Here is a 26162-nt window from a genome sequence, read left to right on the forward strand (position 1 = left end):
CGTCAGTAGTGATGACTTCCTGATTGATACCGCCTTGCTTGACAGTTCTGTGCCGACGTTTCGTAAACATTGCAGTTCTCATCATCTGGGCTCCCTTGGTTTGCGATAGTCCTTATATACTCACATTTCCTCTCTATTTCTTCAGTTGGTGAGGAGGAGTAGAAGGTTTCAGCCGATCACGGTGTTTTTAATTGATTAGCTGATCACTTAAAAAACAGGAAGGGCAGCGTGCCAAATGGGATTTACCTTGATATCCTTTATCACGGTTCAGATTATCAGTATGTTTCACAATTTTTAAATCTTCACGATGTTTGCTAGCGAAGTAGCCTTGTGAAGGAGCTAAGATTGTACGTTGGAATTCAAGATATGCCTTACTTTTATTATCTCCTTTGTCCATTACTATCGTAATATTATCTTTGTCCGCTGGTAGAATTAGGATGTCTTCATACATTTTTAAGCTTTTAGGTGCTATGGGTATCTCCCTGCTGATGTTTTGACTTTACCCAACCCTAAGGATTGGAGATCTCCCGTGGCAATCCCAGGTGTATACAATATCCCATGCACTTGCGGAAAAGTGTACATTGGAGAAACAGAGAAGATCAGTACACGGATCAAAAACCACCAGCGATGTGCCAACTGCGGTCACTGCTTTCAGTCAGCCGTAGCCGAACACTGGATGGAGACTGGAGATTCCGTTCAGTACGACAACACTACGATATTGAGTCCTACGCAAGGCTACTTTGCAGAAAACATCGTGAAGGTTTAGAAATTTTCAAGCATCCTGACAATCTAATTGACGAACCGTGATAAAGGTTATCAGGCAAATCCCATTTGGTACGCTGTCCTCTCTGTTTTTTAATTGATCAGTTGATTAATAAAAACACCATGATTGGCCCTCCACTCCTCCACCAACTGAAGAAATAGGGAGGAATATAAGGTATATAAGGTGGATATATAAGGACTATCGCAAACCAAGGAAGCTCAGGATCGGAACTCAGCGCTGATGATGCGGACTGCATGTCTGCGAAACGTTGGCACAAACTGTCAAGGAATGCGATATCTATCCGGAAGCCATAACTACTTATATATAATTTCTTGAATAATATCTATTACAAAAAAGTGTAATGTGTAACATATTATTTCAGATCTTTCAAGCTGTTTGTTTTGTATTTAGGATGGAAGAATTAATATTACACTGTGGTTTTACGATTGGCATTTTACTATGTTCATTTGCAAGCAACTACATGGGTCAAGCAATTACAGATCACTATAATTACATATTTTCAACCGCGTAAGATATTTTGTTATAATATACTAAAGTTGTAAATATTAAGTTTATACGAACATACACGCGAATAACAATCAACGTAATGTTGTAAATATAATATTTGCAAATCGTCTATAAAATATGTATTTCTATCTTAAGTTTTTTATCATCTACATTTTTGATATTTCAAATTATCATTTTCAAATATTCATTTTATTATTTTTCTATTACTTCGCAGATATAACATTCGATGGTACGTTGAACCTGTACGCGTGCAAAGATTAATATTTTTTCTTGTGCAAAGAGGAACTAAGCCTTATGGCATGAAATTCGGTGGTCTTTATACACTATCTTTAGAAACCTTTGCGTCGGTAAACCTATATACATATATATACTATATACGTATTAACACATTAAGAGACACGGTAGTGCTCGCGCCAAGTTCGCGCGCAGCGCAATGGCAGCGAGAGACGGACCGTGTATCTTTACGCAAGCCGACTAGTTGAGACTAGCCGAGATTTGCTGATCTTAATAACGCGTGGATCGATCGAGTTAAGAATAGGCTCAATCGATTCTGCGTACTCGAATTATATAATGAAAGTGTTTTTATTTTTCTCCTACATGCCCGGTGAAGGGAGATATTACGATGCAAAGTCCACATCGTGAAATATTTTATTAAGAAACTCTCTTATCGTCATCTTGGTCACGGAAAATGTACAGTTCACCTTTTCACCACTAGACGGCGTTTACGGCAGTGTCGGCATAGAGACCCTAGAAGTAAGAGACTGGCCAAGGTTTTCAATTTCTGATTGGCTGGATACATAATGGCGGAATAATAATGGCGGAACCAATCAATGACGAGCAAATGTAAGCTTACTACAGAAGTATCGCTCGTGTAAACGTAATGATAGTTGTAAATACTATTGAAAAATAGAAATATGAAAAATAAGAGTTAAAATACATTCAATTGTTAGGAAATAATTATAAAAATGCTTGCGAGGTATGTATAAACATGCAATGTTCACTCCATTATGTGAATAAATAAATTACGAAATGTAAGTTTAAAGTCTCTTTATTTAACAATAATATGCATGGCCATAGTTTTACTAGCAAAAACAGGTTTATTTGATCGTACTGATTGACATTTGCGCAACTTAAATTTAATAAAACGCAATTTGATTTTCGTGGATAAGTTGTGACAATTTGTTAAAGTCTCACATTCAATATCTTCCATTTTGTTCATGAAAAAATTAACAATATCACAACTTACGTTTTTAACATAAGGCAAATATTTTGTAAAAAGAATATTCATTTTAATAAAAAAAAGGAAGGTACTTTTGTTTACAAAAAATAAAGTATTTTTGCGATAACTGACAGTAGCGTGTAGCTATATATAATACCATTTTCTGCCATTTTCTATCCAACTAGAACCTTGGCCAGTTTCTTACTTCTAGGGTCTCTAGTGTCGGCACGGCAGTGCGCATTCTAGTATTTGTGATTCTAAAAACCTTTGACATGACAAATTAAACTTTATTTATTCCGATGATTAATCAAGAGACACGGTAGTGTCTCGCGCCAAGTATACGCGCAGCGAGACCGCAACGTGACTCTTTTACGCGAAGCGATGCTTTCGCAGACACTCAGATTATTAGATCTCAATAACCGCTGAACGGATGAACTTCTAAGTAAGCTCAATGGATAGCTTGGGGTCGAATTACATAATAAAAGTGTTTTTATTTTTCTTGTACGTGCCCTACGAGCGGAGATATGGCGATGCAAAGTCTGAAATTGGAAAATTTCATTTAAGAAATGTTGTCATCGTCATCAAATGTACAGTCCTTTCTTTTTCGTCGAGATGGCAGCAGCTCCGTTTATACCGACCGGCGGATATGCTGTTGGTATATCCGTGTGACTCACACATAACGATCATATGTAGACGCTCTACATTAGAATTGAGATATCGCGAATCTAATTGCGCTGACTTTTTGACAATCGTTTGTAGTTTCGTTTTGTTTATAGTTGAACTGTTCAAAAGGTATTAATTAACATTTGTTTAAATAAAAAATAGCTACCTTTGCTATTTGTTAAGATATCGCGAATCCGCTTGCGCTGTCTTTTTCAGAATCGTTTCTAGTTGTTTGGTTTATAGTTGAACTTTTAAAGTTATTAACATTTGGTTAAATAAAAAATAGCTAACTTTGCCATTTGTTAAGATATCGATATAATTAAAAAATTAAAATAGTAAAATATTTAGAATATTTATTATAAAGCTTATAATTGAGAATATTCACTCTTAATTCACTCTTCGTCTCTTTTTTATGTGCCCTTTATAAAAACACAAAGGTGCAATCGAGCCTAAATTTTAAGGTTTATGCCTTAAAATCTCATTGTAAATTATTGTTACAAAAGAACGCTATCGCAAAGTGAAAGATGTTCCATGGGCATTGTCAAAAGTAGTTGCTTCAAGAGAATTATCAAAATCAAATATCACGGCAAAATATTGCTTGGGGTTTACATGGTTTACAAAATACAGATAATGTTTCGTGTTATGCAAATCCTCATATAGTATAAAAAAGAATACTTCACACTACAAAATGTGTGAAATCATAACAAAATTACCTTTTTAATAAAAGGTACAAAGAAGCTCCAAGTTCTTTCAAAAAAGAATTCTACGCGCCCGAAGTTCTTTCAAAAAAGAACTCTACAAAACTAATGATATCAACAAATTGCGCCAATTACAATGGGTAGTTATGCAAACCAGAAACTATTACTTTTTATTATTACTCTTTGGCCGATATTCATTGTTGATTCTTATTTAAGCCCATCTTAAGTACATTCATAAGATATTTGAATTGATACGAATAAATATTTTAATACATATACATATATAAATATGTCAATACAAATGTGTTTTTTGAAAATACTTGGCGCTGCTAAACCGAATAAAAAATTCTTTTTTGAAAGAACTTCGGGCACGTGTACTTGGCGCTTTTTTGTATTATTATATACTGAGTGTCGACTTTCGATTATAATATAAAGGGTGTCCAATTTTAATTGACCCGAAAAACCCGAAAAACTTGTATTTGTGATTCCAGAAAAATTTGACATGATAAATTAAACTTTTTGTATTCCGATACTTAATTACAATATACTGGGTGTTGACATTCGATTATAATAAAAAAATTAATGATATCTCCAAAAATGACCTTTTTTGCAAAAAGGGGAAAAAGGCGCCAAGTACACGCACCAGTCGCAACCAACCAAATAAAAATTAATCTCTTAAAAAAATATCATATATATATATATATAAAATTACCCAAGTAAAAATTAACTTATTAAACAAATGTCGTACATAAACCTATAAAAATTATGATATCGGAAAATGACGCCAAGTAAAACTTTACCAGTCACAACTAACCAAATACAAATTAATCTCTTACAAAAATGTCATATATATATATATATATATATATATATAAATAAAAAATAGTAATGCTAAAGAACTTGGCGCTGCTACATTATTAAGTAATACGTTAACTGACAATGCTAATTCATGTTTAAATACGTTAATTGACAGTGTTCACTAATGTAATATTGTTATTTACTTAGTGAATATTGTTTTATGTAGCAGCGCCAAGTTCTTTAGCATTACTATTTTTTATTTATATATATATGACATTTTTTTAAGAGATTAATTTTTATTTAGTTAGTTGTGACTGGTAAAGTTTTACTTGGCGCCATTTTCCGATATCATATTTTTTATAGGTTTATATACGACATTTTTTAATAAGTTAATTTTTATTTGGTTGTATAATATACATTATATGTGTCAATATGTATATATAGTATACATAGTATATGTATATACTAAAAACTAAAATTACATTTTTATTGCAGCTTTCAACTACATCAATATCGTATTTTACTGTTATATATTCTATGCAAAAGTGATATTACTATAAATCAGCTACTGTTATGTTAAAACCAACTATTAACCTCGAAGATGGGTTTCCGTTCTTAAAAGTTCCCTTCTGAAATAACTAGTGTTTGAAATTGTTAGAAAATGAATAAAGAGAATGAAATATTTCCATTATATGTTTAAATTTCATTACGCTGCATGCACATTAAGATGAACTCAAAAATTAAAAGTGATTGAATGTGTATCTAGTTTCCTTCTATTCATTTCTATTCTATTCTATTATGTCCAAACGTTTACGGTTGGATTAAGGAATCATGATGGCCACAAAACACAGTTTAGAATCGCAATGCGTATGTGGTATTCATGGCAAAATTTGTCTTTCATAAAGCTCGAACGATAATTGAAGCTTTTTCTACAAAATATCTTATTGTTAGAGAAGGGATTCCGTAGAACTTTACCGGCTTCCATTGGAATTTACCAAAAAAAGGTCGAGAGGGTTTCCATATAAAAGCTTCGCCAGACACTCTCTTATTAAACAGATTGTATATTTCTCCTGCTTTTTTAGTGTTTTAATAACGAATATATGTTATACCACATATTACCACATATTAAATATCAAAAACAGTAAACATTAAAAAACCGACTATATGTTGCAATACAATAAATACTTGTTTTCTAAAAACTTTGAGGATGCAATTCAACATTCGTTCAAATGGAATAAGTTGTAGATAATGATATATGATGTGTTATATAATTAACATCATATCGAAACTGACGTGTAATAATATATGTTACAACACATATTATTATTAACTATTAAGAACATTAAACATTAAAAAACGAGATGCTGACTAGTGTTTTCCAAATCATTTGAGGATGAAATTCAACATTCGTTTCAAACGTAATAAGTTATTAATAAGTAATAAGTTAGTAAGTAGATATGATATATGATATGTTATATATTAGGAGTGTGATTTAGTTTTGAGGGTTTTGCAACAGATGGCTGTAGTGTCAGTTTGTTCCAATAGCTGTTTCCGATAACTGTTCTTTCTTACAGTCTTGACATTATCCATGACATTTAGTAGCATTATAGCAATAGATGCAATAACAGTCGTGTTTATATCATCGTAAAAATGCAACTTCCAAAACAGCATTTTCGACATGCGTTGCTTTTGTTTTTTAATCAAAAGAAAACTGCCGCTGACGGTTATAGAATTCTTGTGGAAACTTATGGTGATTCTGCCCCATCAATTAAGACGTGTGAATACTGGTTTAGACGCTTTAAAAGTGGTGATACTGATGTGAAGGACAAAGAACGCTCGGGACAACCAAGAAAGCTTGAAAATGCAGATTTGCAAGCATTATTGCACGAAAATCCAACACGATCCACTTCAGAACTTGCCAGAGCATTAAATGTTGATCGTACAACAGTTACCAAACATTTACATAAAATGGGAAAAATTCAGAAAGAAGGGAAATGGGTTCGACATGAATTATCGGAAAGTGCCATTGCGAACCGGTTGAACATTTGCATTTCGTTGATCGCCAGGCAAAAAAAGAAGAGTCTTTTGTCTCGGATTGTTACTGGGGATGAAAAGTGCATCTATTTTGATAATCCGAAACGCAGAAAATCCTGGGTGGATCCAGGCGAACCATCAACATCTACTCCGAGACGCAATTTTCACGGTGCAAAAGTAATGCTCTGTATTTGGTGGGATAGTGTACTATGAGCTGTTAAATCCGCATGAGACTGTCACGGCTGATCGTTATCGACACCAATTGTACAAGTTGAAGCAAGCATTGGACCAAAAACGACCACTAATTGCGAGTAAACGACGGAAAGTGATTCTTCTTCGTGACAACGCTCGACCTGACGTTGCGTTATCAGTGAAAGAAACACTATTAGAGCTCGAATGGGAAGTCTTACCGCACCCCGCGTATTCTCCGGACATTGCTCCATGCGATTATTATTTGTCCCGGTCGATGCAACACACTTTAGAGGATACACACTTTCATAATTTGGAAGAAGTGCGAAAATTCGTCGACGAATGGATCAACTGAAAAGAAGAGTTATTTTATCGTGGTGGAATCGATCTCTTGCCAGAAAGATGGGAAAAAGTTATAGAAAACGAAGGGAAATATTTTGATTAAGGTATTCATTCATTATCATATTTAAATACATGCGTTTTTGAGCAAAAAACCCTCAAAACTAAATCACACCCCTAATAATTACCATTTTATCAAACTTGACGTATACGTACGATCACCCAGGGAGCGCTCCTTTTAAGAAACATGTGTATGCTACGAATGCGCGGACCATAATGAAGAACGCGAAGACGTACTGCTTGGAAAAATCAATTGCGCTTGCGCGAACTTCGGTCAAGACATCATGCAATGACTATTTTTCTGTGAGAAATACAATTCCTTTGTACTTTCGTTATGGCGCCAAATCGATCGGTTAATCGCCCACTTTTCTCTCCCGCGCAAATTGCGAGCAAATCGTTTCTATAGCACCTTACATTACATCTTGATATTTTATGTTACTTTCGTCAGTATATTTATATTCAGGTAAGGAATTTTGCCTTGGAAAGTACGCTAGGAGAAAAATATTACATATTTTTTATTCGAAGAAGGAAATAGATGAAATTGTTTTATCGTGATATATCCCAAATGCGCGTGGAAACGCGAACTACAGTGACCTGTATTGATACTCATTTTCTTTACATTCATCGAATTTCTCTGGTCGCAATTGGGTTATGGCCTTACCATCGAACAATACTTGTTCAACTACATTCTTGTATGTTTTCTTTTACTATAATTAGTTTTATTATATTCCAGGTATGTAAATATTTAGTAATAGGCGTACATTTTTTTATATTGTATAGGTGTTTATTATTATTATTTTCTTTTATTACATATATTTTTTATATGATAAATATCGTTTCAATTTTATGTAAGATTTAAAATCATCTGACAACACTTTTATAAACAAAAAATAGTTTGTCATGAGTTATTAACTTATGATTGATATTAGTAATTTTTAATTTATATTTAGTAATAGTATTATAACAATGTACATTGTAATTATTCCATAATATGAAGGAATGATATTCCATAATAAGCCTTCTTAGGGAAAGATTAAATACTCGGCAAAAATCGCATGCTTAATTTCATAATAAGCGTTATATTTCTCCTTTCTTTTAATCTTTAGTAATTGTTTTTGTTGAAATCTGTTAGGATTTATTACGACGCTATAAATAATAATATCTTTGCCTAAAAATATTAATATTATTATAAAATAGAATAAGATAAAATATAAAATAAATAATTTATTATTTATATTATTATTTACTATTTGCAAAAACCAAATAAGAGTTAAATTATCAATTACAAATTGTATTAAGGTTTATTTAACGATATCTAACCAACTTTTGCACGCTAACCAAATGAGACTGCAATCTCCTAATTTTTTGAATAAATATATTAATTGCAGCTTACAACAGTTCTAACTACAGCATGGACTATCGACTTTATCGTTGAAATTCTTTCTATATCACTTTTTGTTCTTTTATCTTTTATACAATATAATTCTTTATGGATTAACATGGATGTTGTGAGGTTTTACAGGGTACTCCAAAACATAAACGTGTTATATAAATCAGACTACGTTATATAACTTTTTGTAAAATTTATCAGAGAAATAGAGAATTGTCTGATATATTGTTGATACGATAGGTGAAGCGTCTATTGGAAAATCTTCAGTACATCTGCAGTGAGTTAAAGGATGAAAATGAAATTGCTATATTAAAAAGTTATGGACACATAGCACAATGTATTGCAATTGGAGTAACTTGTAAGAATATATCAATTATTTTTTATTATTTCTTAGCGCACGCATTTCAATATAAAATTATTATATCAAAGTTTGCAAATATGAAAATAAATGAAAAAGAAGATCGGTAGCAAGCTATCAGATTATTACAGAAAAATGAGAAAGTTGGAAAAATAAGAAGATAATAAAATAGTCAAAACTTTGACACACATATTTATGCTATATTTCGATATACCAAAGAGGAGGTGTGTGTGATTATTTCGCTAATTATTATTTTAAAATATCTTCAGTGTCGGCAATGTGTGTTTTAATCATCTTCACTCTTCTGCCAATTCTGCCGCGGATTTTCGACATCTTTTTCCTTGTAAATAAATCTGAGCCATATCGCAATATATATATATATATGATATATATATATATATATATGATATATATGATATATATGATATATATATATGATATATATATATATATTGCGATATATATATATATATATATATATCAGAACTGAATATTTTGTCGATGAAGAAAAATATTTTTTTTTTTTTATTTTGCTGCATCTGTACGCAGTCCAGTATATAATAGGAGGTACATTAGTAGCAGCAGGAATATTGACATCAGGATACATTACATATTTTTGTGGATTATTTAACATTGCCAGGTAAGAGAGAGAAAGTAATTTAACAATAGTAAAAGTAAAACAGAATGGAGCATTGTGATTATATATAAAATTTTCTTTATTTTCGTGAACAAAGTTTGAAAAAAATTTGTATTTTATTTGTAGCTACCGTATCGAACAGGCAATGCGGATAAATAGTGACGAAGTAACTAATCGGAAAAGGGAGATCAGCAAGAAACTTAATCATGCAGTGGGCATTCATCGCACAGCTTTTGAGTATGTTCCATGTATACAGGCAGACACGCACGCACACATAGCATAATTTTAGGATATTTATATTACATATAAAATGAAACATTTTTATGTTTTTCATAGGTTTTCTGAATTTTTTCTACATAACTTCCAAGGAACATACATTCTTCTAATAGCGATTATTGTAATTTGTTTGAGCCTTCATATGTTTGGAGTAAGAATTTAAGCAAAACATTAAATCTCACAATTATTAAATTTTGGGTAAATATTTACCTTTACACAGCCCGCACCAAATGACCTTCGATTGACCTTGACATTGACCTTGACCCCTAACAAGGTCAAGGTCATTGACCTTTTCCAATGCTCATTGTTCATTAAAAAGTTATTAACAATATAAATTTAATACTGATTCTATTACTTCTTGGACACATAATACTTCCATATTACACAAATAATCAATAAGATTATTATAATTGTAGGTAAGATGAAGAAAATCGTTTTTAAAGCAGTAAATCGTTGTTTAAATTTATTTAATAGATTCTATTACTTCTTGGACACGGGTTGGATTAGACTTGTATCTTTGGGATAAATTTGAAGGACGGGCTTCGCCTGTATTTATGGCTATGTTTATATACAAATTTTCACAGTCATATTCTTATATTGTCAGAAATCAAACGTAACCAGTGTGTCGTATAGTCAGTGCGTTAAGTGTTCGATTAATTTTCCATTAATTTTCCATTAATTATATAAATAATGGTATATTCAGTTGAACAAATAAATAATAATCCTTAATAAGTCTTTAATTTCGATTAAAGCAAAAAATTATTTGTATTTATCTGTTTTGTGCTTTTGGTTAAAATAAAGAATACTTTATATTTATAAACAAACTATTCTATATATTAATGATTCACTGCTTGAAATAAATTTTGTTCGTTCATATTCAAAATAACTACTATATTTTCGAAACTTATGTTTCCTTATGTGCATAATTATTCCAACTTGTTTTGTTACTAATTTACAAATTCTTATACTTCATTCTCTTACTGCTTTTGTTAATAATTTTCTAATGAACAATGAGCATTGGAAAAGGTCAATGACCTTGACCGTGTTAGGGGTCAAGGTCAATGTCAAGGTCAATCGGAGGTCATTTGGTGCGGGCTGTGTAAAGGTAAATATTTACCCCTGAACATCTCGTCTATCAACTTTGAAAATTCCGTTCCAATCGGTTCAGGTAGTAGTAGATTTAGTGATCGATAGAGTACTTTGTTTGAAGTTTGACTCCGGAAAAGAGTATGGAAAAAATTATTGACCAAAAATATACGATTCATCACCGGTAATATGAAAATAGTATTGCACATGCGCAGTCATTCCGTATGACCATATTAGCAAGTTTCATATAGTCATTTTACGGCTATTGAATGATTGTTAACAGAAAAGCTTAGTTATCGGAGCATTTTACAAGTATGCTGAAGCGATCTGTAGTGTTTTTTTTTTATCAAAATATCTTTTTATTAGAAAATGGCACACAAGAATTCTCAGCGTGTCATTTTTTGCTTCTAATGTCACAATTCAACATGGCCGCGGTGACAACCCTTAAATTTTATATACAATCAATTTTTTAATAATATCGTATAAAAACGTGAAATGTGTAACATATTATTTCAGATCTGTCAAGCTGTTCGTTTACATAGGATGCAAACTTTTCTATTACATTGTGCTTTTACAGTTAGCATTTTAATATGTTCATTAGGAGGCAACTACATGGGTAAGCAATTACAGATCACTATAATTACATATTTTCAACCGCGTAAAATATTTTAAGATATGTTAAGATTATTATAATACTCTAAAATCGTCAATATTAATTTTACACAAATATATTAACATTCGCGTGAATAACAATCAACGTGATATTGTAAATATAATATTTGCAAACATCGTCTGTAAAACATATATTTCTACTCTAAGTTTTTTACCATCAACATTTTTGATATTTCAAATTATCATTTTCAAATATTCATTTTATTATTTACCTATTACTTCGCAGATATAATGTTCGATGGTACGTTGCACCTGTACGCGTGCAAAGATTAATGTTGTTTCTGTTGCAAAAAGGCACTAAGCCTTATCATGAAATACAGTCTTTATTCAACATCTTTAGAAAACTTTGCTTCGGTAAAACTGTTATACATTATGTGTCAATACGTATACATATAAGATAATTATGCCGTTTAGGGAAGGCAGCTGGAATTGCTTTGACCTTGATATATGTCAAGGACATCCTCCTGAGTGACCTTCAGAAGGTCACTCAGCCGACGGTCATTCTTCATTGAAAAGTTATTAACAAAAGAAGCTTTCACCATAAGTTTACGGAGGAATGTGAGAATAATTTTTTCAATATTATTGCTGAAGATGGCTACGAATTTGAGCCGAAACGTACTAATGTATTTCTAATTGGAATTATATATTGTCTTACGACAACACATGCACTAATATCAGCGTTCACTCTAATTGCTCTTTCTTCATATTTCTGAAAAAAAGTTTAATAGTTTTGCATACGTTTGCAACTGTTGCGAGTCCACTTGAAGTGGGAACTTGATATATATATATATATATATATATATATATATTATAGAGGTCATCTTCCCGAGTAATCTACAAAAGGTTTGAGCCAGCGGTCATTGTGTATTAAAAAGTTATTAATAAAAACAATGTTTAATGATTAGTAAATGATTCCGTATGAGGTCGACGAAGTCCGTGTGTGTATAGAGGAAGCACAATGTTAAAGATAGATTTCGTTATTTAAATTTAATTGATAACTATATCAAATAAATATTATTGTTTTTTATGTTTTGTAGGAATTTGGACAACTTCAACGCAGCCGTGTATATAGTTACAGCGTTTATTTTAAAGAAATGTTGGATCTAAATTTTAATCCAATTAAAAGTTCTTAAAACTAAATGTATTCTTTCGAAGTTGCTTTTGATTAAAGAGAATTATTTGTATTTAACTATTTGTGTTTTTTTTGGTTAAAGCAGAGAATTTTATATTTAACTGTTTGTGCTTTGGTTAAAGTAAAGAATACTTTGTATTTATATTAAAAGAAACTATTCTATATATTTACGATTCACTGCTTTAAATAACTTTCTTTCCTTCGTTCATATACATATTAGTCGTTTATACCTTTCAATATTCAAAATAATTACGATATTTTCGAAACTTCTTTTGTTAATAACTTTTTAATAAACAACGAGCGACAACTAAAACCTAGGGCGGATTACTCGGAACGAAGACCTCTATACTATACAGGGTGTCCCAGACTTACCGTATCGCCGGTTAATGGTAGATTCCTGAAGTCATTCTGAGACGATAGTTTCTCTTGCAAAATGTCGAGGGTGGCGTAGTATCGGCGCTACGAAGGGTTGTAGTTATCCTATCCTCGTGCAGAATTTTCCCGCGTTCAATGACGGTGGGTCGAAGGGGCCCCACGCATTGCGCACACTTCAATTTGATCTTAATTTTTCGCGGCTGTTCACTGCGTGTTTCTATTCACTGTTCTATTCACTGCACAATGTCCTGCAAGCACTGCAACCTGTTCCTGTAATAACTGTTCACTGTTCAGGGTCAAATCCGAAGACCTCGTTGGCCAAATCACTCGCTTCTCCGCGTTCGATCCATTTATCCGCGTATATCTCGTTAAACGCCCTTCTGCGTACATGTGCGCCGGGATTTTCATACCTTACCGTTCGACTTTGTCAATATCATGTTCTTGCTTTGCATGGACAACTGAAAATTCGTGCAAAATCATTAAATTTTTGCTGTTAATAACTCTTCAATGAAGAATGACCGCCAACGAAAACATTCTGAAGGTCACTCAGGAGGACAACATATGTCAAGGTCAAAGTGATTCCAGCTGCCTCCCCCAAACTGTATAATTATTATTATATATTATGTATACTATATATAATAATAATTATGCAGTTTACTATTATATGTTCTATACAAAAATGATATTAATATAAATCAGCTAATATTGTGTTAAAATAACCAACTCGAAGAATAAACTCGTAGATGGGTTTCCGTTCTTAACAGTTCCGTTTTGAAATAGTGCTTGAAATAGTTAGAAAATGAATAAACAGAATGAATCTGCATTATTTTTACATTTCACTGCATGTAACATCAAAATGAACCCAAAGATGGAAACTAATTGAATGTATATCTAGTAACCACCGATAATAAGTTTCTTTCTATTCACTTCTATTCTATTCAGATATTACTTCTATTCTATTCTATTATGTCCAAATGTTTTGGGTTGGATTAACATCAAGGGATTATGATGGCCACGTGACACAGTTTCGAATCGCAATGTGTAGGCGGCATTTATGGCAAAATTTGTCTTTCATAAAGCTCGAATGATAATTGAAGCTTTCTCTACAAAATATCTTAGAGAAAGGGTTCCGTAGAACTTTACCGGCCCCCACTGAAATTTGCAGTCTAAAAAGTTTTTATATAAAAGTATCACCAGGCACTCTCTTATTAAACAGATTGTATATTCCTCCTGCTTTTTAATGTTTTCAATAACGAATATGTTACACAACCTATATTGTCATTAAATATTAAACATATTAAACATTACAACACCGACTATATGTTGCAATTTAATAAATAAAGTGTTCTCCAAAGTGTTTTCCAAAAACTTTGAGAATGCAATTCAACATTCGTTTCAAACGTGATAAGTTGTAGATACTGATGTATGATATGTTATATACTTACCATCATATCAAAACTGACGTGTACGTACGATCAGCCAGGTAGTGCTCCTTTTAAGAAACATGTGTACTCTACGAATGCGCGGACTACAATGAAGAACGCGAAGACGTAATGCTTGGAAACATCAATTGCGCTTGCGCGAACTTCGGTCAAGACATCATGCAATGACTATTTTTCTGTGAGAAATAAATATTGTACTTTCGTTGTGGCGCCAAATCGATCGATTAATCGCCCACTTTTCTCTCCCTCGTAAATTGCGAGCAAATTATTTCTATAGCAGCTTACATTACATCTTGATATTTTATGTTACTTTTTTCGGTAAATTTCTGTTAAATTAGAGAATTTTGCATTGCAAACTACGCTAGAAGAAAAATATCATATAATATTCTTTATTCAAAGAAGGAAATAGATGAAATTCTTTTATCTCAATATATCTCTCCCAAATGCGTGTGGAAGCTCGAACAAGAGTGACCTATATGGATACTCACTTTCTTTATATTCATCGACTTTCTATGGTCGCAATTGGGTTATGGCCCTACCATCGAACAATGCTTGTTCAACTTCAGTGTTCTGTGTTTTCTCTTACTTTGATTAGCTTTATTATATTTCAGGTATGTAAATATATATTAATGGACGTATATTTTTGTACACAGTATATTAAAAATATAGTTGTTCATATTTATAATTATTATTTTTGTCCTACTTTTGTTACATATATTATTATTTTAGATGCTAAACATATCTTCAGTTTCATGCAAGATTTAAAATTATTTGATAACACTACTTTGAACAGAAAAAATTTGTCATGTCTTTGTATTAACTTATGATTGCCATAATTAGTAATTTTTTATTTGTAATTAGTGATAATAGTAATGCAATTATTATAGACAATATTAAGAATAAGCTTTTTTAAGAAAAGATTAAATAATCGGCAAAATTCGCAATGATGCTTCATGCTTAGCATCATCTTCTTTCTTTTTCTTAGTCTTTAGAAACTGTTTTTGTTGAAGTCTGTCAAAATTTATTACGGCGGTATAAAGATGTTTGATTAAAATTATTAGTATTCGCAATAACCAAAAAGAGTTAAATTATCAATAACACATTACAGCAATGGATACATTAAGGTTTATTTAATGATATCCAAGCAAGATTTGCATTTTATGCTAAATATGAGAGTATAATTTCCTAATTTTTTAAATCCTTAACTTAATTTTAGCTTACAACATTTCTAACTACAGAATGGACTATTGACTTTATTGTTGAAATTCTCTCTCTATCAATTGTAATTCTTATATGCGCAATACTTTATAATTCTGTTTGGATCAACACGCATGGTGTAAGTTGAGTTTTTTACAGTGTGCTTCTAAACATAAACGTGTTATATAAATCAGACTTCATACACTACACTTTTTATAATTTAAAATTAATAATTAAAAATTTATCAGAGAAATAAAGAATGATATTATTGATATGATAGGTGAAGTGCATATTGAACAATCTTCAGTACATCTGCAGTGACTTAAGGGACGAAAAAGAAATTGCCATAATAAAAAGATACGGATACATTGCAAAATGTGCTACAATTGGAATGACATGTAAGAATATATAAATTATTATTTATTATTATGGTTTAGCGCACGCTTTATAATATAAAATATTATACTCCAAGTGTGCGAACATGAAAGTAAGTAACAAAGAAGAGTGGGTATTATTAGCAACCTACCAAATTATTAGAGAAAAATGAAAAAGTCGAACAAAAATAAGAAGATAATAAACATCAAAAATTTGAAACATATATTTATGATATATTTCGATATACTATAAAGGAGGATAGATTTATTTGATCACTACATATGTTTTTAAACCATCTTCAGTGTTCGTAATGTGCTTTTTCTTCATCATAACTCTTTTGCCAATTCTGCCGCGAATTTTCGGCATCTTTTTCCTCGTAAATAAATCCGAGCCATATCGCAACATATATATCAGGACTGAATATTTTGTCGATGAAGAAAAATATTTTTATTTTATTTTGCTGCATCTGTACGCAGTCCAGTACATAGCTGGAGGTACATTATTAGTGGCAGGAACACTTGTGGCAGGTTACTTTACATATTGTTGTGGATTATTTAACATTGCCAGGTAAGAGTGAGAAAATAATGTAAAACAGTAAAAGTAAACAGAATGGAACATTATGATTCCTATTCTAAAAAAGGCGTATTAACTGCGTGAAGTTCTTTTTTATCGAATATTGAGGCTCCTTTTCCGCGACACTGATTGGTTCTCTCGCTTGGCTCGAACTTTGTGTGACTTGAACTTCGTGTTGCGAATGTCAGAATGTCATTAATGGTTGTCAGTGCGGTTATATTGACAATTTTATTTATTATTTCTTAGGAACGTGAAAACGGCAGCTGTCAATTCTGTCAAATTTGTATTGATGAAACACGATGAAATAAATAACACCTTTAACACCTTTTTTAGAATAGGATTTGTGCTATTTATTATATAATAAATAATAGATGAATATTATTATTCTATAACATTATTAATATTGAAAAATAAAATAGCGCGCGTAGCGCGCGCCTGTGTTGCTAGTACATATAAAATCTTCTTTATTTTCGAGAACAAATTTAGGAAAAACAATATTTGTAATTTATTTGTAGTTACCGTATCGAACAGGCAATGCGGATTAGTGACGAAGTAACTAATCGGACGAACAAGAGGCAGGTTGACAAGAAGATAAGTCATGCAGTGGACATTCATCGCACAACTCTTAAGTATGTTCTATTGCACGCAAGGCGCGCATACGCAACACGCGCGCGCGCACACACACAAAAGTGTAGGATATGTATATTACAATAAAATAAACCATTATATGTTTTTCATAGGGTTATTAAATTCTATCTATATAACTTCGAGGACACATGGTTTCTTCTAATAGTGCTAGTTGTAATTTGCTTGAGCCTTCATCTGTTTGGAGTAAGAATTTCAGCAAAAACCTAAATCTCACAATTATTAAATTGTTTTATTCATCATTGCAACAAGACGTTTAAAGAACAGGATTTGGAGCTGCAGACAATTATACGTAGGCGATCCAAAAAGTAATGAGACTCGTCTTGCTAGACGACTTAAAAGAATGCAAAGTGATACCTGCATACCTACATGTACCTGAACATCTCTTCTATCAACTTTGAAAATTCCGTCCCGATAGGTTCAGTTTGTAACCATTAGTGCGTAAATCGATCATTAGTGCGTTAATCTCATAAATAGTGTTTGCAGTTGGCCTCCGAAAAACAATGTGGAGAAAAATATTGATCAACGATATGTGATTCAATTTTGTGTTTGCAATTTTGTTCGATTAACAAAATCGGCTTCGGATACTTATGCAACGTTACAGGAAGCTTTTAAAGAATAATGTGTATCACGAGCAACATGTTTTCGTTGGCATGCCGCGTCTCTGGCCGGTTGTGAGAGCGCAGAAGACAAGGGGCGTCCAAGCACCATCATTAATGATGTGATAATAAATATAGCCAGCGCAATCATACGAGAAGACTGACGCACGTATCGATGTATTAAAGTAAACGTTGTAAACCAATTCAGAAAAACCGTCCGAATAAAACAATTGAAGAAATTATATTGCACTACGACAATGCGCGGTCCCATGTCGCGCAATCTGTGTGACAATTTTTTAAGAATAAGAAGATTAATATAATTTCTCTCCTTCCGTACAGCCCCTAGGTTTGGGTGTGGCTTCTGGTTGTTCTCAAAAGTCAAGAAGGAGTTCAGAGGACGAAAATTTGGCGAGGATGAAGAGGTTGCAAAAGCAATGAAGGCACAGTGCTAACAGCTTTTTACAAATGGCCTAAATTTTGTCTTCTAAAAGTAGATAACGCACTGAGGAAAGTTGTTTTCACTGGGGACAATTTTTTTAAAGGACAATGCGAATTTAGATTAAAAATACAGTTTTGTATTTTTAATAGCATTTGTCTCATTACTTTTTGGACTACCCTCGTAAGTAGAATGACATAAAAATAATTGTGTATATGTTGAAATCATAGTATTAGTAGAATTATTAACAATATAAGATATTTCATATGAGAAACATTTTGCACATTTTAATTAACAATTAATTTAAGAGATATGCGTGTACATACAGATATACAGGGTGTCTCAGAAAGAATGGGACAATGCTCGTGTGCAGATATAGCGGACTGAACTGAGTCGAAAAATCCTGTTGAAAAATACTATTTTGCAATTTTCGCAATAGTTAACGAGTTATTAATTATTAAAAATCTCTGTATTAGTTCGGCCTACCGCCGAATACAAGCGCGCGACGAGCGACCGCCTTGCGATCGGGGTTGCTAGACGCGCGGGGAGTTGTTTATCACAAATGGAAATGGTTAGACAGGAGCGGCGCGCCTACCATTAACCGGCGGTAACAGAGTGAAACACTCTGTATACGTGTATATCTCTAAAATTTTATATGTAAATTGTATAGGGTAAGATGTACAGTTATTGACACATTAACTCTTTTAACTTAAATTTCTCGTCACATGCACGATGCTCGTATGCAAAGTTTATATGCTCGTACAAAGTACCTTTTCGCCAACAGATTTACTGAATTATCTTAGATTTCTGTCATTGCGTTTCGAAGCGGGCAGCAAAAACATGCACTGATCTATTCGGAGCATCGCCAAGAGTGGGTCAGTGATTGTGTTTGCTACCGCTTCGAAACGCAATGACAGAAATCTAAGCCAACTCAGTAAACTTATTGATGAAGGAGTACTTTGTACGAGCATATGAATGTTTCACACAAGAGCCATGCATGTGTCGAGAAATTTCAATTAAAAAAATTAATGTGTCAATAACTATATCCGTGTCAATGATTGTATCTCTTACCCTATATTGTTACGTCCAGACGTACAACCCATTCTCACGTGTGAACGTGAGTTAAGCCGACTAACTTACCGGAAAGAAAGTCAACGGCGAAAGACCGCTCTTACGCTTCTTCAAGATTAAAGTTTGCTCGTCGGTCCTTTTTTATGTAAGGAAATTTAATCCCTAGTACAAAGGACAGGACCTCGTGCGATCAAATGAGAAAGGAAAGAGGTGAATAAATTAAGTAAAAATTAATGTCAACAAATAAAAATCACTTTATTATAATAAACGGATTCAGTGATATTCAATTTTACAAAAAGTATAACCATTTGATAAAAATAATGTAAGTCGGTTCAAAAATGGATGGTACAATTGAAATAATTAAAAGTTACAATGTTACAAATAAAAGGATTACCTATTGATAAAAATAATAAAATCTGACGCGAATAATGAATGAATCTGATTGATAAAAATAACACAAATTAATATGAATAATAAATTATTACAAAATGATACAGTCTAAAACGTACAATGAGCAATTATAATTTAAAGTAAATAATATGATTTGATAAACTTAATATTGATGATGAATATCGTGTGTTTGTGGTTGAGTTGCGCGTTGGGTTTCCTCGTGCTCCGCCGTTTGGGTTGAAGATAAAAAGGGAAAAGAAACAAGAGGCAGGGTTGACAAACCAGTCGCAAAGAACAAAAAGGAAAAAAGAATAAGAGAAAACTAGAGAGAGAGCTCACTTGGGTGCTGATTAGTTGGTGTCGAAATGAAGAACACTCGGGCGACAGAATATGAGACCTTTGGATGGCTGGCAGGATGAAAACAATCGTGCAAGGCGGTTTTCGTCTGAATGGCACTGACACTATTAGCAATGCACTGACTGACTAGGTGATTACCGCTCCAGTGAAATGAAATTATTAAAATGGAACGAAAGTCTCTGGGTGGAAAAGAATGTGGCGGAACACCCGAGCTGGTCTATGATGAGAATAACAGTGATCCTTTAGGGCGTTTTCGCTGCCCTTCTTATAATATGTGGAAAAATGTATTAGGAGAGGATTGCTAGGAGCAGTGGGAAATGAAAATGCCCTTATTAGGTAATGAGAAGACGCGTGTAGTTAGGTAACGGGAGCACCTTTGGACTTTGATCGACAAGCGAGAGCATGAGATGAGAACGTGATCGTGATTTATGATCGGTGATCGTTGTTCGGTGATGGTGATGAAACGTGTTTTTGGGTAAGGTGAGGCAACGGTCGCTGTGATAACACGGACGATGCGTTAAAATTCAGGGTTGCTGCAAGAGCATTGTTTGCCCAAGGATCTGCGGTAGGTACGTGTACTGCTGCATGTCTTACGGCAACCGTGATCTTGGTACCGTGTGACAAGTAAATAATAAGTAAAAATTGATCGATGGCTTACAGCAACCGTGAGGGTTTTAGCTCGGTGTCGTGTGAAAAATAAATACCACGTGTTAAAATATTGAGATGTACGTAATTCTAATATCTGCCTCTTACGAAAGCAAGGGACCGTGGAATCTGGACGTAACAACATAAATTCTGATTGTGAGGCTTTCACGGCTCTTACTTTCGTCAGTGGTGATGGCTTCCGGATAGATACCGCATTCCTTGACAACTCTGTGCCGACGTTTCATAAACATTGCAGTTCGCATCATCTGGGCTCCGAGTAGTAAGTTCCCTTGGTTTGCGATAGTCCTTATATACCCACATCCCCCCCCCCTCTATTTATTCAGTTGGTGGAAGGGTGAAGGGCCGATCATGGTGTTTTTGATTAATCAGCTGATCAATTAAAAAACAGGGAAGCCAGAGTGCTAAATGGGATTTACCTGATACCCTTTATCAGGTTATCAGGATGTTTCACAATATCTAAATCTTCACGATGTTTTCTAGCAGTAAGCCTTGTGAAGGTACTAAGATTGTAGTCTTGACGTACTGAATGGAATCTCCAGTCTCCATCCAGTGTTCGGCTACAGCTGAATGAAAGAAGTGACCGTATTTGGCACATCGCTGGTGTGTTTTTGATCCGTGTACTGATCTTGCTCCCGGTTTCTCCAAAGTACACTTTTCCGCAAGAAGGATATTGTATACACCTGGGATTGCCAAGGGAAATCTCCAATCCTTCGGGTTGGGTAAAGTCAAAACATCAGCAGAGTGGAACGTGTAGCACTTAAAGTTTACAAATGAATGACGACATCCTAATTCTACCAGCGGAAAAAGATAATATTAAGGTAATAATGGACAAAGGAGATAATACAATTAAGGTATACTCTCGGATTCCAACGTACAAAGATCTCAAACGCGATTCGACGTCCAGCGTAGAGAAGAAAACTTCCTCTCTTAGAAAGAAGGCAGATCTATCTCCTAAAACTACAAAAACCTCATCCCCAGAGGAATCCTCAGCTCCCAGACTTTATGATCTTCCCAAGATTAACAAAGAATCCATTACGACCGATTGATAGTAATAGTGACAGTCCCACTTATCAATTAGCCCGTTTTCACACTAAACATCTCTAAGGACTTACCGGTCTCAACAATTTCCACATCACGAATTGAATGGACTTTGTGAACAGAATCACCAAGATAAAACTCGGACCAAGCGACATCTTAGTGAGCTGCGATGTATCATCCTTGTTTACAAATGTTCCAGTACAAGATACTTTGAATATTATCAAGGCATTCGGAATAATCCCTCCTAACCTTCTTCCATTAATAGAGTGTTCCCTCACTTCAATCTACTTCCAGTTCAAAGGAGAATTCTTGAACAAATCTCTGGAGCAGCAATGGGATCATCTATCATTGCAAACATCTTCATAGAACATTTCGAAAATGAAATACTGAAGATCTTACCACTAAAACCCTCCACATAGTTTCGATATGTAGACGACGCTTTCGTCGTATGGAGCCATGGTAGGGAAACCCTACCTCACTTCCCCACATTTATTAAATTTCAACACCCCAACATCCAGTTCACGATGGATGAAAAAATAACAAATCCCCTTTCTGGATGTACTGATTAGTAGGCATGAATCAACACCTTGCGTCATCGAGTTTATCGAAAACCAACACTCAGATCGATATTTTCATGCAACGTCCCATCATCTTGCCCAAAAGAACTCTGTCATTAGTTCACTGGTTTACAGAGCACTCATCATCTCCGAACCAACTTCTCTGAACGAAGAGCTGACATCTCAATCAGAGCTTATCAAAGAATGGATACACCACCAAAGATAATAACCGCACAACTCAGAGGTTGAGAAACAAAATTTCAGATGTTAACAACACTAAGACGCCGGATGCAGACAAGAAGAAAAAATATATAGTTGTTCTTCTGTATTCAAGACACGATAGATTGCATTAGTAGGGTTCTGAGTAAACACAACATCAGAGTGATCTTTAAACCTCAAAAAAGGTCTCCCAATTGCTACTCAATCCTAAGGATCAGAGACTTCCCTTGGCAATCCCAATGGTGTATACAAGATTCCATGCTCTTGCGGAAAAGTGTACATTGAAGAAACCGGGAAGAAGATCAGTACACGGATCATAAAACATCAGCGATGTGTCAAATACGGTCACTTCTTTCAGTCAGCCGTAGCCGAACACTGGATGGAGACTAGAGATTCCGTCCAGTACGACAAGACTATTATCTTGGTTCCTACACAAAGCTACTTTGCAGAAAATCGTGAAGGTTTAGAAATTTTCAAGCATCCTGACAACCTAATTGACGAACCGTGATAAAAGTTATCAGGTAAATCCCATTTGGCACGCTGCCCTCCCTGTTTTCTAATTGATCAGTTGATTACTCAAAAACACAATGATCGGCCCTCCACCCTTCCACCAACTGAAGAAATAGGGAGGAAATGTGGTATATAAGGACTATCGTACACCAAGCGAGCTCAGTATCGGAGCTCAGCCCTGATGATGCGGACTGCATATCTGTGAAACATTGGCACAAAGCTGTCAAGGAATGCGATATCTATCCGGAAGCCATTACTACTTATACATATATAAATTCTTTAATAACATCTATTACAAAAAAGTGTGTAACATATTATTTCAGATCTTTCAAGCCATTAGCATTGTATTTAAGATGGAAAATTTTGTATTGCACTTTGGTTTTACGCTTGGCATTTTACTATCTTCATTTGCAAGCAACTACGTTGGTGAAGCAATTACAGAACACTATAATTACATATTTTCAACCGCGTAAGATATTTTGTTATAATATATTAAAGTTGTAACTATTAATTTTATACGAACATACGCGTGAATAACAATCAACGTAATGTTGTAACTATAATATTTGCAAATCGTCCGTAAACTATGTATTTCTATCTTAAGGTTTTAACCATCAACATTTTTGATATTTTAAATTATCATTTTCAAATATTCATTTTATTATTTACATATTACTTTGCAGATATAACGTTCGATGGTACGATGCACCTATACGCGTGCAAAGATTAATATTTTTTCTTTTGCAAAGAGGTACTATGTCTTATGCCATGAAATTTGGTGGTGTTTATACACTATCTTTAGAAAACTTTGCCACGGTAAAACTATTATATATTATGTGTCAATACGTATATATAATATACATAGTATATGTTTATACTGAAAACTAAAATGTCATTTTCATTGCAGCTTTCAACTACATCAATATCGTATTTTACTGTTATATATTCTATACAAAAGTGATATTAGTATAAATCAGCTAATGTTATGTTAAAACCAACTGTTAAACTCGAAGATGGGTTTCCGTTTTTTAAAGTTCCATTCTGAAATAACTAGTGCTTAAAATTGTTAGAAAATGAATAAAGAGAATGAAATATTTCCATTACATGTTTAAATTTCATTACGCTGCATGCACATTAAGCTGAACTCAATGCATTAAGATAAACTCAAAAATTAAAAGTGATTGAATGTATATCTAGTTTCCTTCTATTCACTTCTATTCTATTCACATATTTCTTCTATGGTATTCTATTATGTCCAAACGTTTTCGGTTGGATTAGCCTCAAGGGAACATGATGGCCACGGGACACAGTTTCGAATCGCAATGCGTATGCGGCATTCATGGCAAAATTTGTCTTTCATAAAGCTCGAACGATAATTGAAGCTTTCTCTACAAAATATCTTATTGTTAGACAAGGGGTTCCGTAGAACTTTACCGACTCCCATTGGAATTTCCTAATAAAAGATCTAGAAGGTTTCCATATAAAAATTTCGCCAGACATTCTCTTATCAAACAGATTGTATATTCCTCCTGCTTTTTTAGTGTTTCTAATAACGAATATTTGGTTATACAATCACATATTATCATTAAATATCAAAAATAGTAAACATTAAAAAACCGACTATATGTTGCAATTCAATAAATTAGGCTTGTTATTTTTGATCGAAGTTCGATAACTTCGAAGCTTCGAAGCAACGAAGGAATCTTCGAAGGTACGAAGTTTCGAAGGATCAAAGGATCGTAGCTTCGAAGATGTGAAGTAGTCTTCGAAAGCCAATAACTTGAAATTATACGGTAATCGATTACATGCAACCAATTTCAGCTTGTGTTATCCTCTCAACACGTCTTTTCTATTTCTTTGCTATTTGCGATAGGAATTTTTTTAAATTAAAAATATGACTGTGATACGACATTTCATACAATTCTTGCCCTCCCGCTCTCTCGCTCTCTCACTCTCTATCGTCATCGACGTGGTGCAACGTCGTCGTCGTCGTCAACGTGGTACAACGACGTCGTTATCGTCGTCGTCGTCGTCGACGTGGTGTAACGTCGTCGTCGTCCTCGTCGTCCTCGTCGTCTTCGTCGTCGACGTGGTGCAACGTCGTCGCCGTCGTTGTCGACGTGGTGTAACGTCATCGGCGACGTGATGCAACGACGTCGTCTTCGTCGTCGACGTGGTGCAACGTCGTCGTCATCGTCGTCGTCGTCGTCGCAAGCTCTTAGCTCGCACGGAAAAGTCATAATAAAATCGATTTACTGTGCAATCGTACCTTCGATAATTCCTTCGTTCCTTCGAAGCTTCGAAGCTTCGATCCTTCGAAACTTCGTACCTTCGAAGATTCCTTCGTTACTTTGAAGTCTTTCGAAGCTTCGAAGCTTCGAAAAAGTAACAGTCCTACAATAAATACGTGTTTTCCAAAAACTTTGAGAATGCAATTCAACATTCGTTTCAAACGTAATAAGATATAATGATATATGATATGTTATATACTTACCATCATATCAAAACTGACGTGTACGTACGATCAGCCAGGTAGTGCTCCTTTTAAGAAACATGTGTACGCTACGAATGCGCGGATCATAATGAAGAACACGAAGACGTACTACTTGGAAAAATCAATTGCGCTTGCGCGAACTTCGATCAAGACATCATGCAATGACTATTTTTCTGTGAGAAATAAAATTCCTTTGTACTTTCGTTACGGCGCCAAATCGATCGGTTAATCGCCCACTTTTCTCTCCCTCGCAAATTGCCAGCAAATTATTTCTATAGCACCTTACATTACATCTTGATATTTTATGTTACTTTCGACGGTATATTTCTGTTAACTTAGGAAATTTTGCATTGAAAAATACTCTGGAAGAAAAATG

The 26162-nt window shown here is 33.9% G+C and overlaps 1 protein-coding gene and 1 long non-coding RNA gene across 12 annotated transcripts in view; one reads left to right on the forward strand and one right to left on the reverse strand.

The window, feature by feature from the left end:
• The window catches only part of LOC109610890 (odorant receptor 24a-like), a 57607-nt gene extending 33122 nt beyond the window's left edge, over positions 1–24485 (forward strand). The window contains exons 1-8 of one of the 5 annotated variants that reach the window (XM_026967887.1): positions 14832–15270; positions 15876–15995; positions 16137–16254; positions 16534–16798; positions 17320–17433; positions 17545–17635; positions 23616–23761; positions 23976–24192. In XM_026967887.1, the coding sequence (XP_026823688.1) occupies positions 15103–15270; positions 15876–15995; positions 16137–16254; positions 16534–16798; positions 17320–17433; positions 17545–17635; positions 23616–23761; positions 23976–24180 (1227 nt within the window). In that variant the 5' untranslated portion in view covers positions 14832–15102 and the 3' untranslated portion in view covers positions 24181–24192. The other 4 variants (XM_026967885.1, XM_026967886.1, XM_026967888.1 and 1 more) reach the window with 4 other exon arrangements.
• LOC105279415 overlaps positions 1–26162 on the reverse strand; it is a 115457-nt gene that overhangs the window by 81088 nt on the left and 8207 nt on the right. For 3 of the 7 annotated variants that reach the window (XR_003406191.1, XR_003406198.1, XR_003406194.1), the window contains exons 5-7: positions 25787–26148; positions 14663–14835; positions 13215–13675 (exon numbers count right to left, since the gene is read on the reverse strand). The exons of 1 other annotated variant lie outside the window; for it this stretch is intronic. This is a non-coding gene — a long non-coding RNA (uncharacterized LOC105279415). Of the gene's footprint in view, positions 1–7419; positions 8028–13214; positions 13676–14662; positions 14836–25786; positions 26149–26162 lie in introns of those variants that run through there. 3 more of the 7 variants (XR_003406192.1, XR_003406205.1, XR_003406197.1) reach the window with 3 other exon arrangements.

This window comes from Ooceraea biroi, chromosome 2 (genome assembly GCF_003672135.1).
Source record: "Ooceraea biroi isolate clonal line C1 chromosome 2, Obir_v5.4, whole genome shotgun sequence".
Lineage (NCBI taxonomy): Eukaryota > Metazoa > Arthropoda > Insecta > Hymenoptera > Formicidae > Ooceraea > Ooceraea biroi.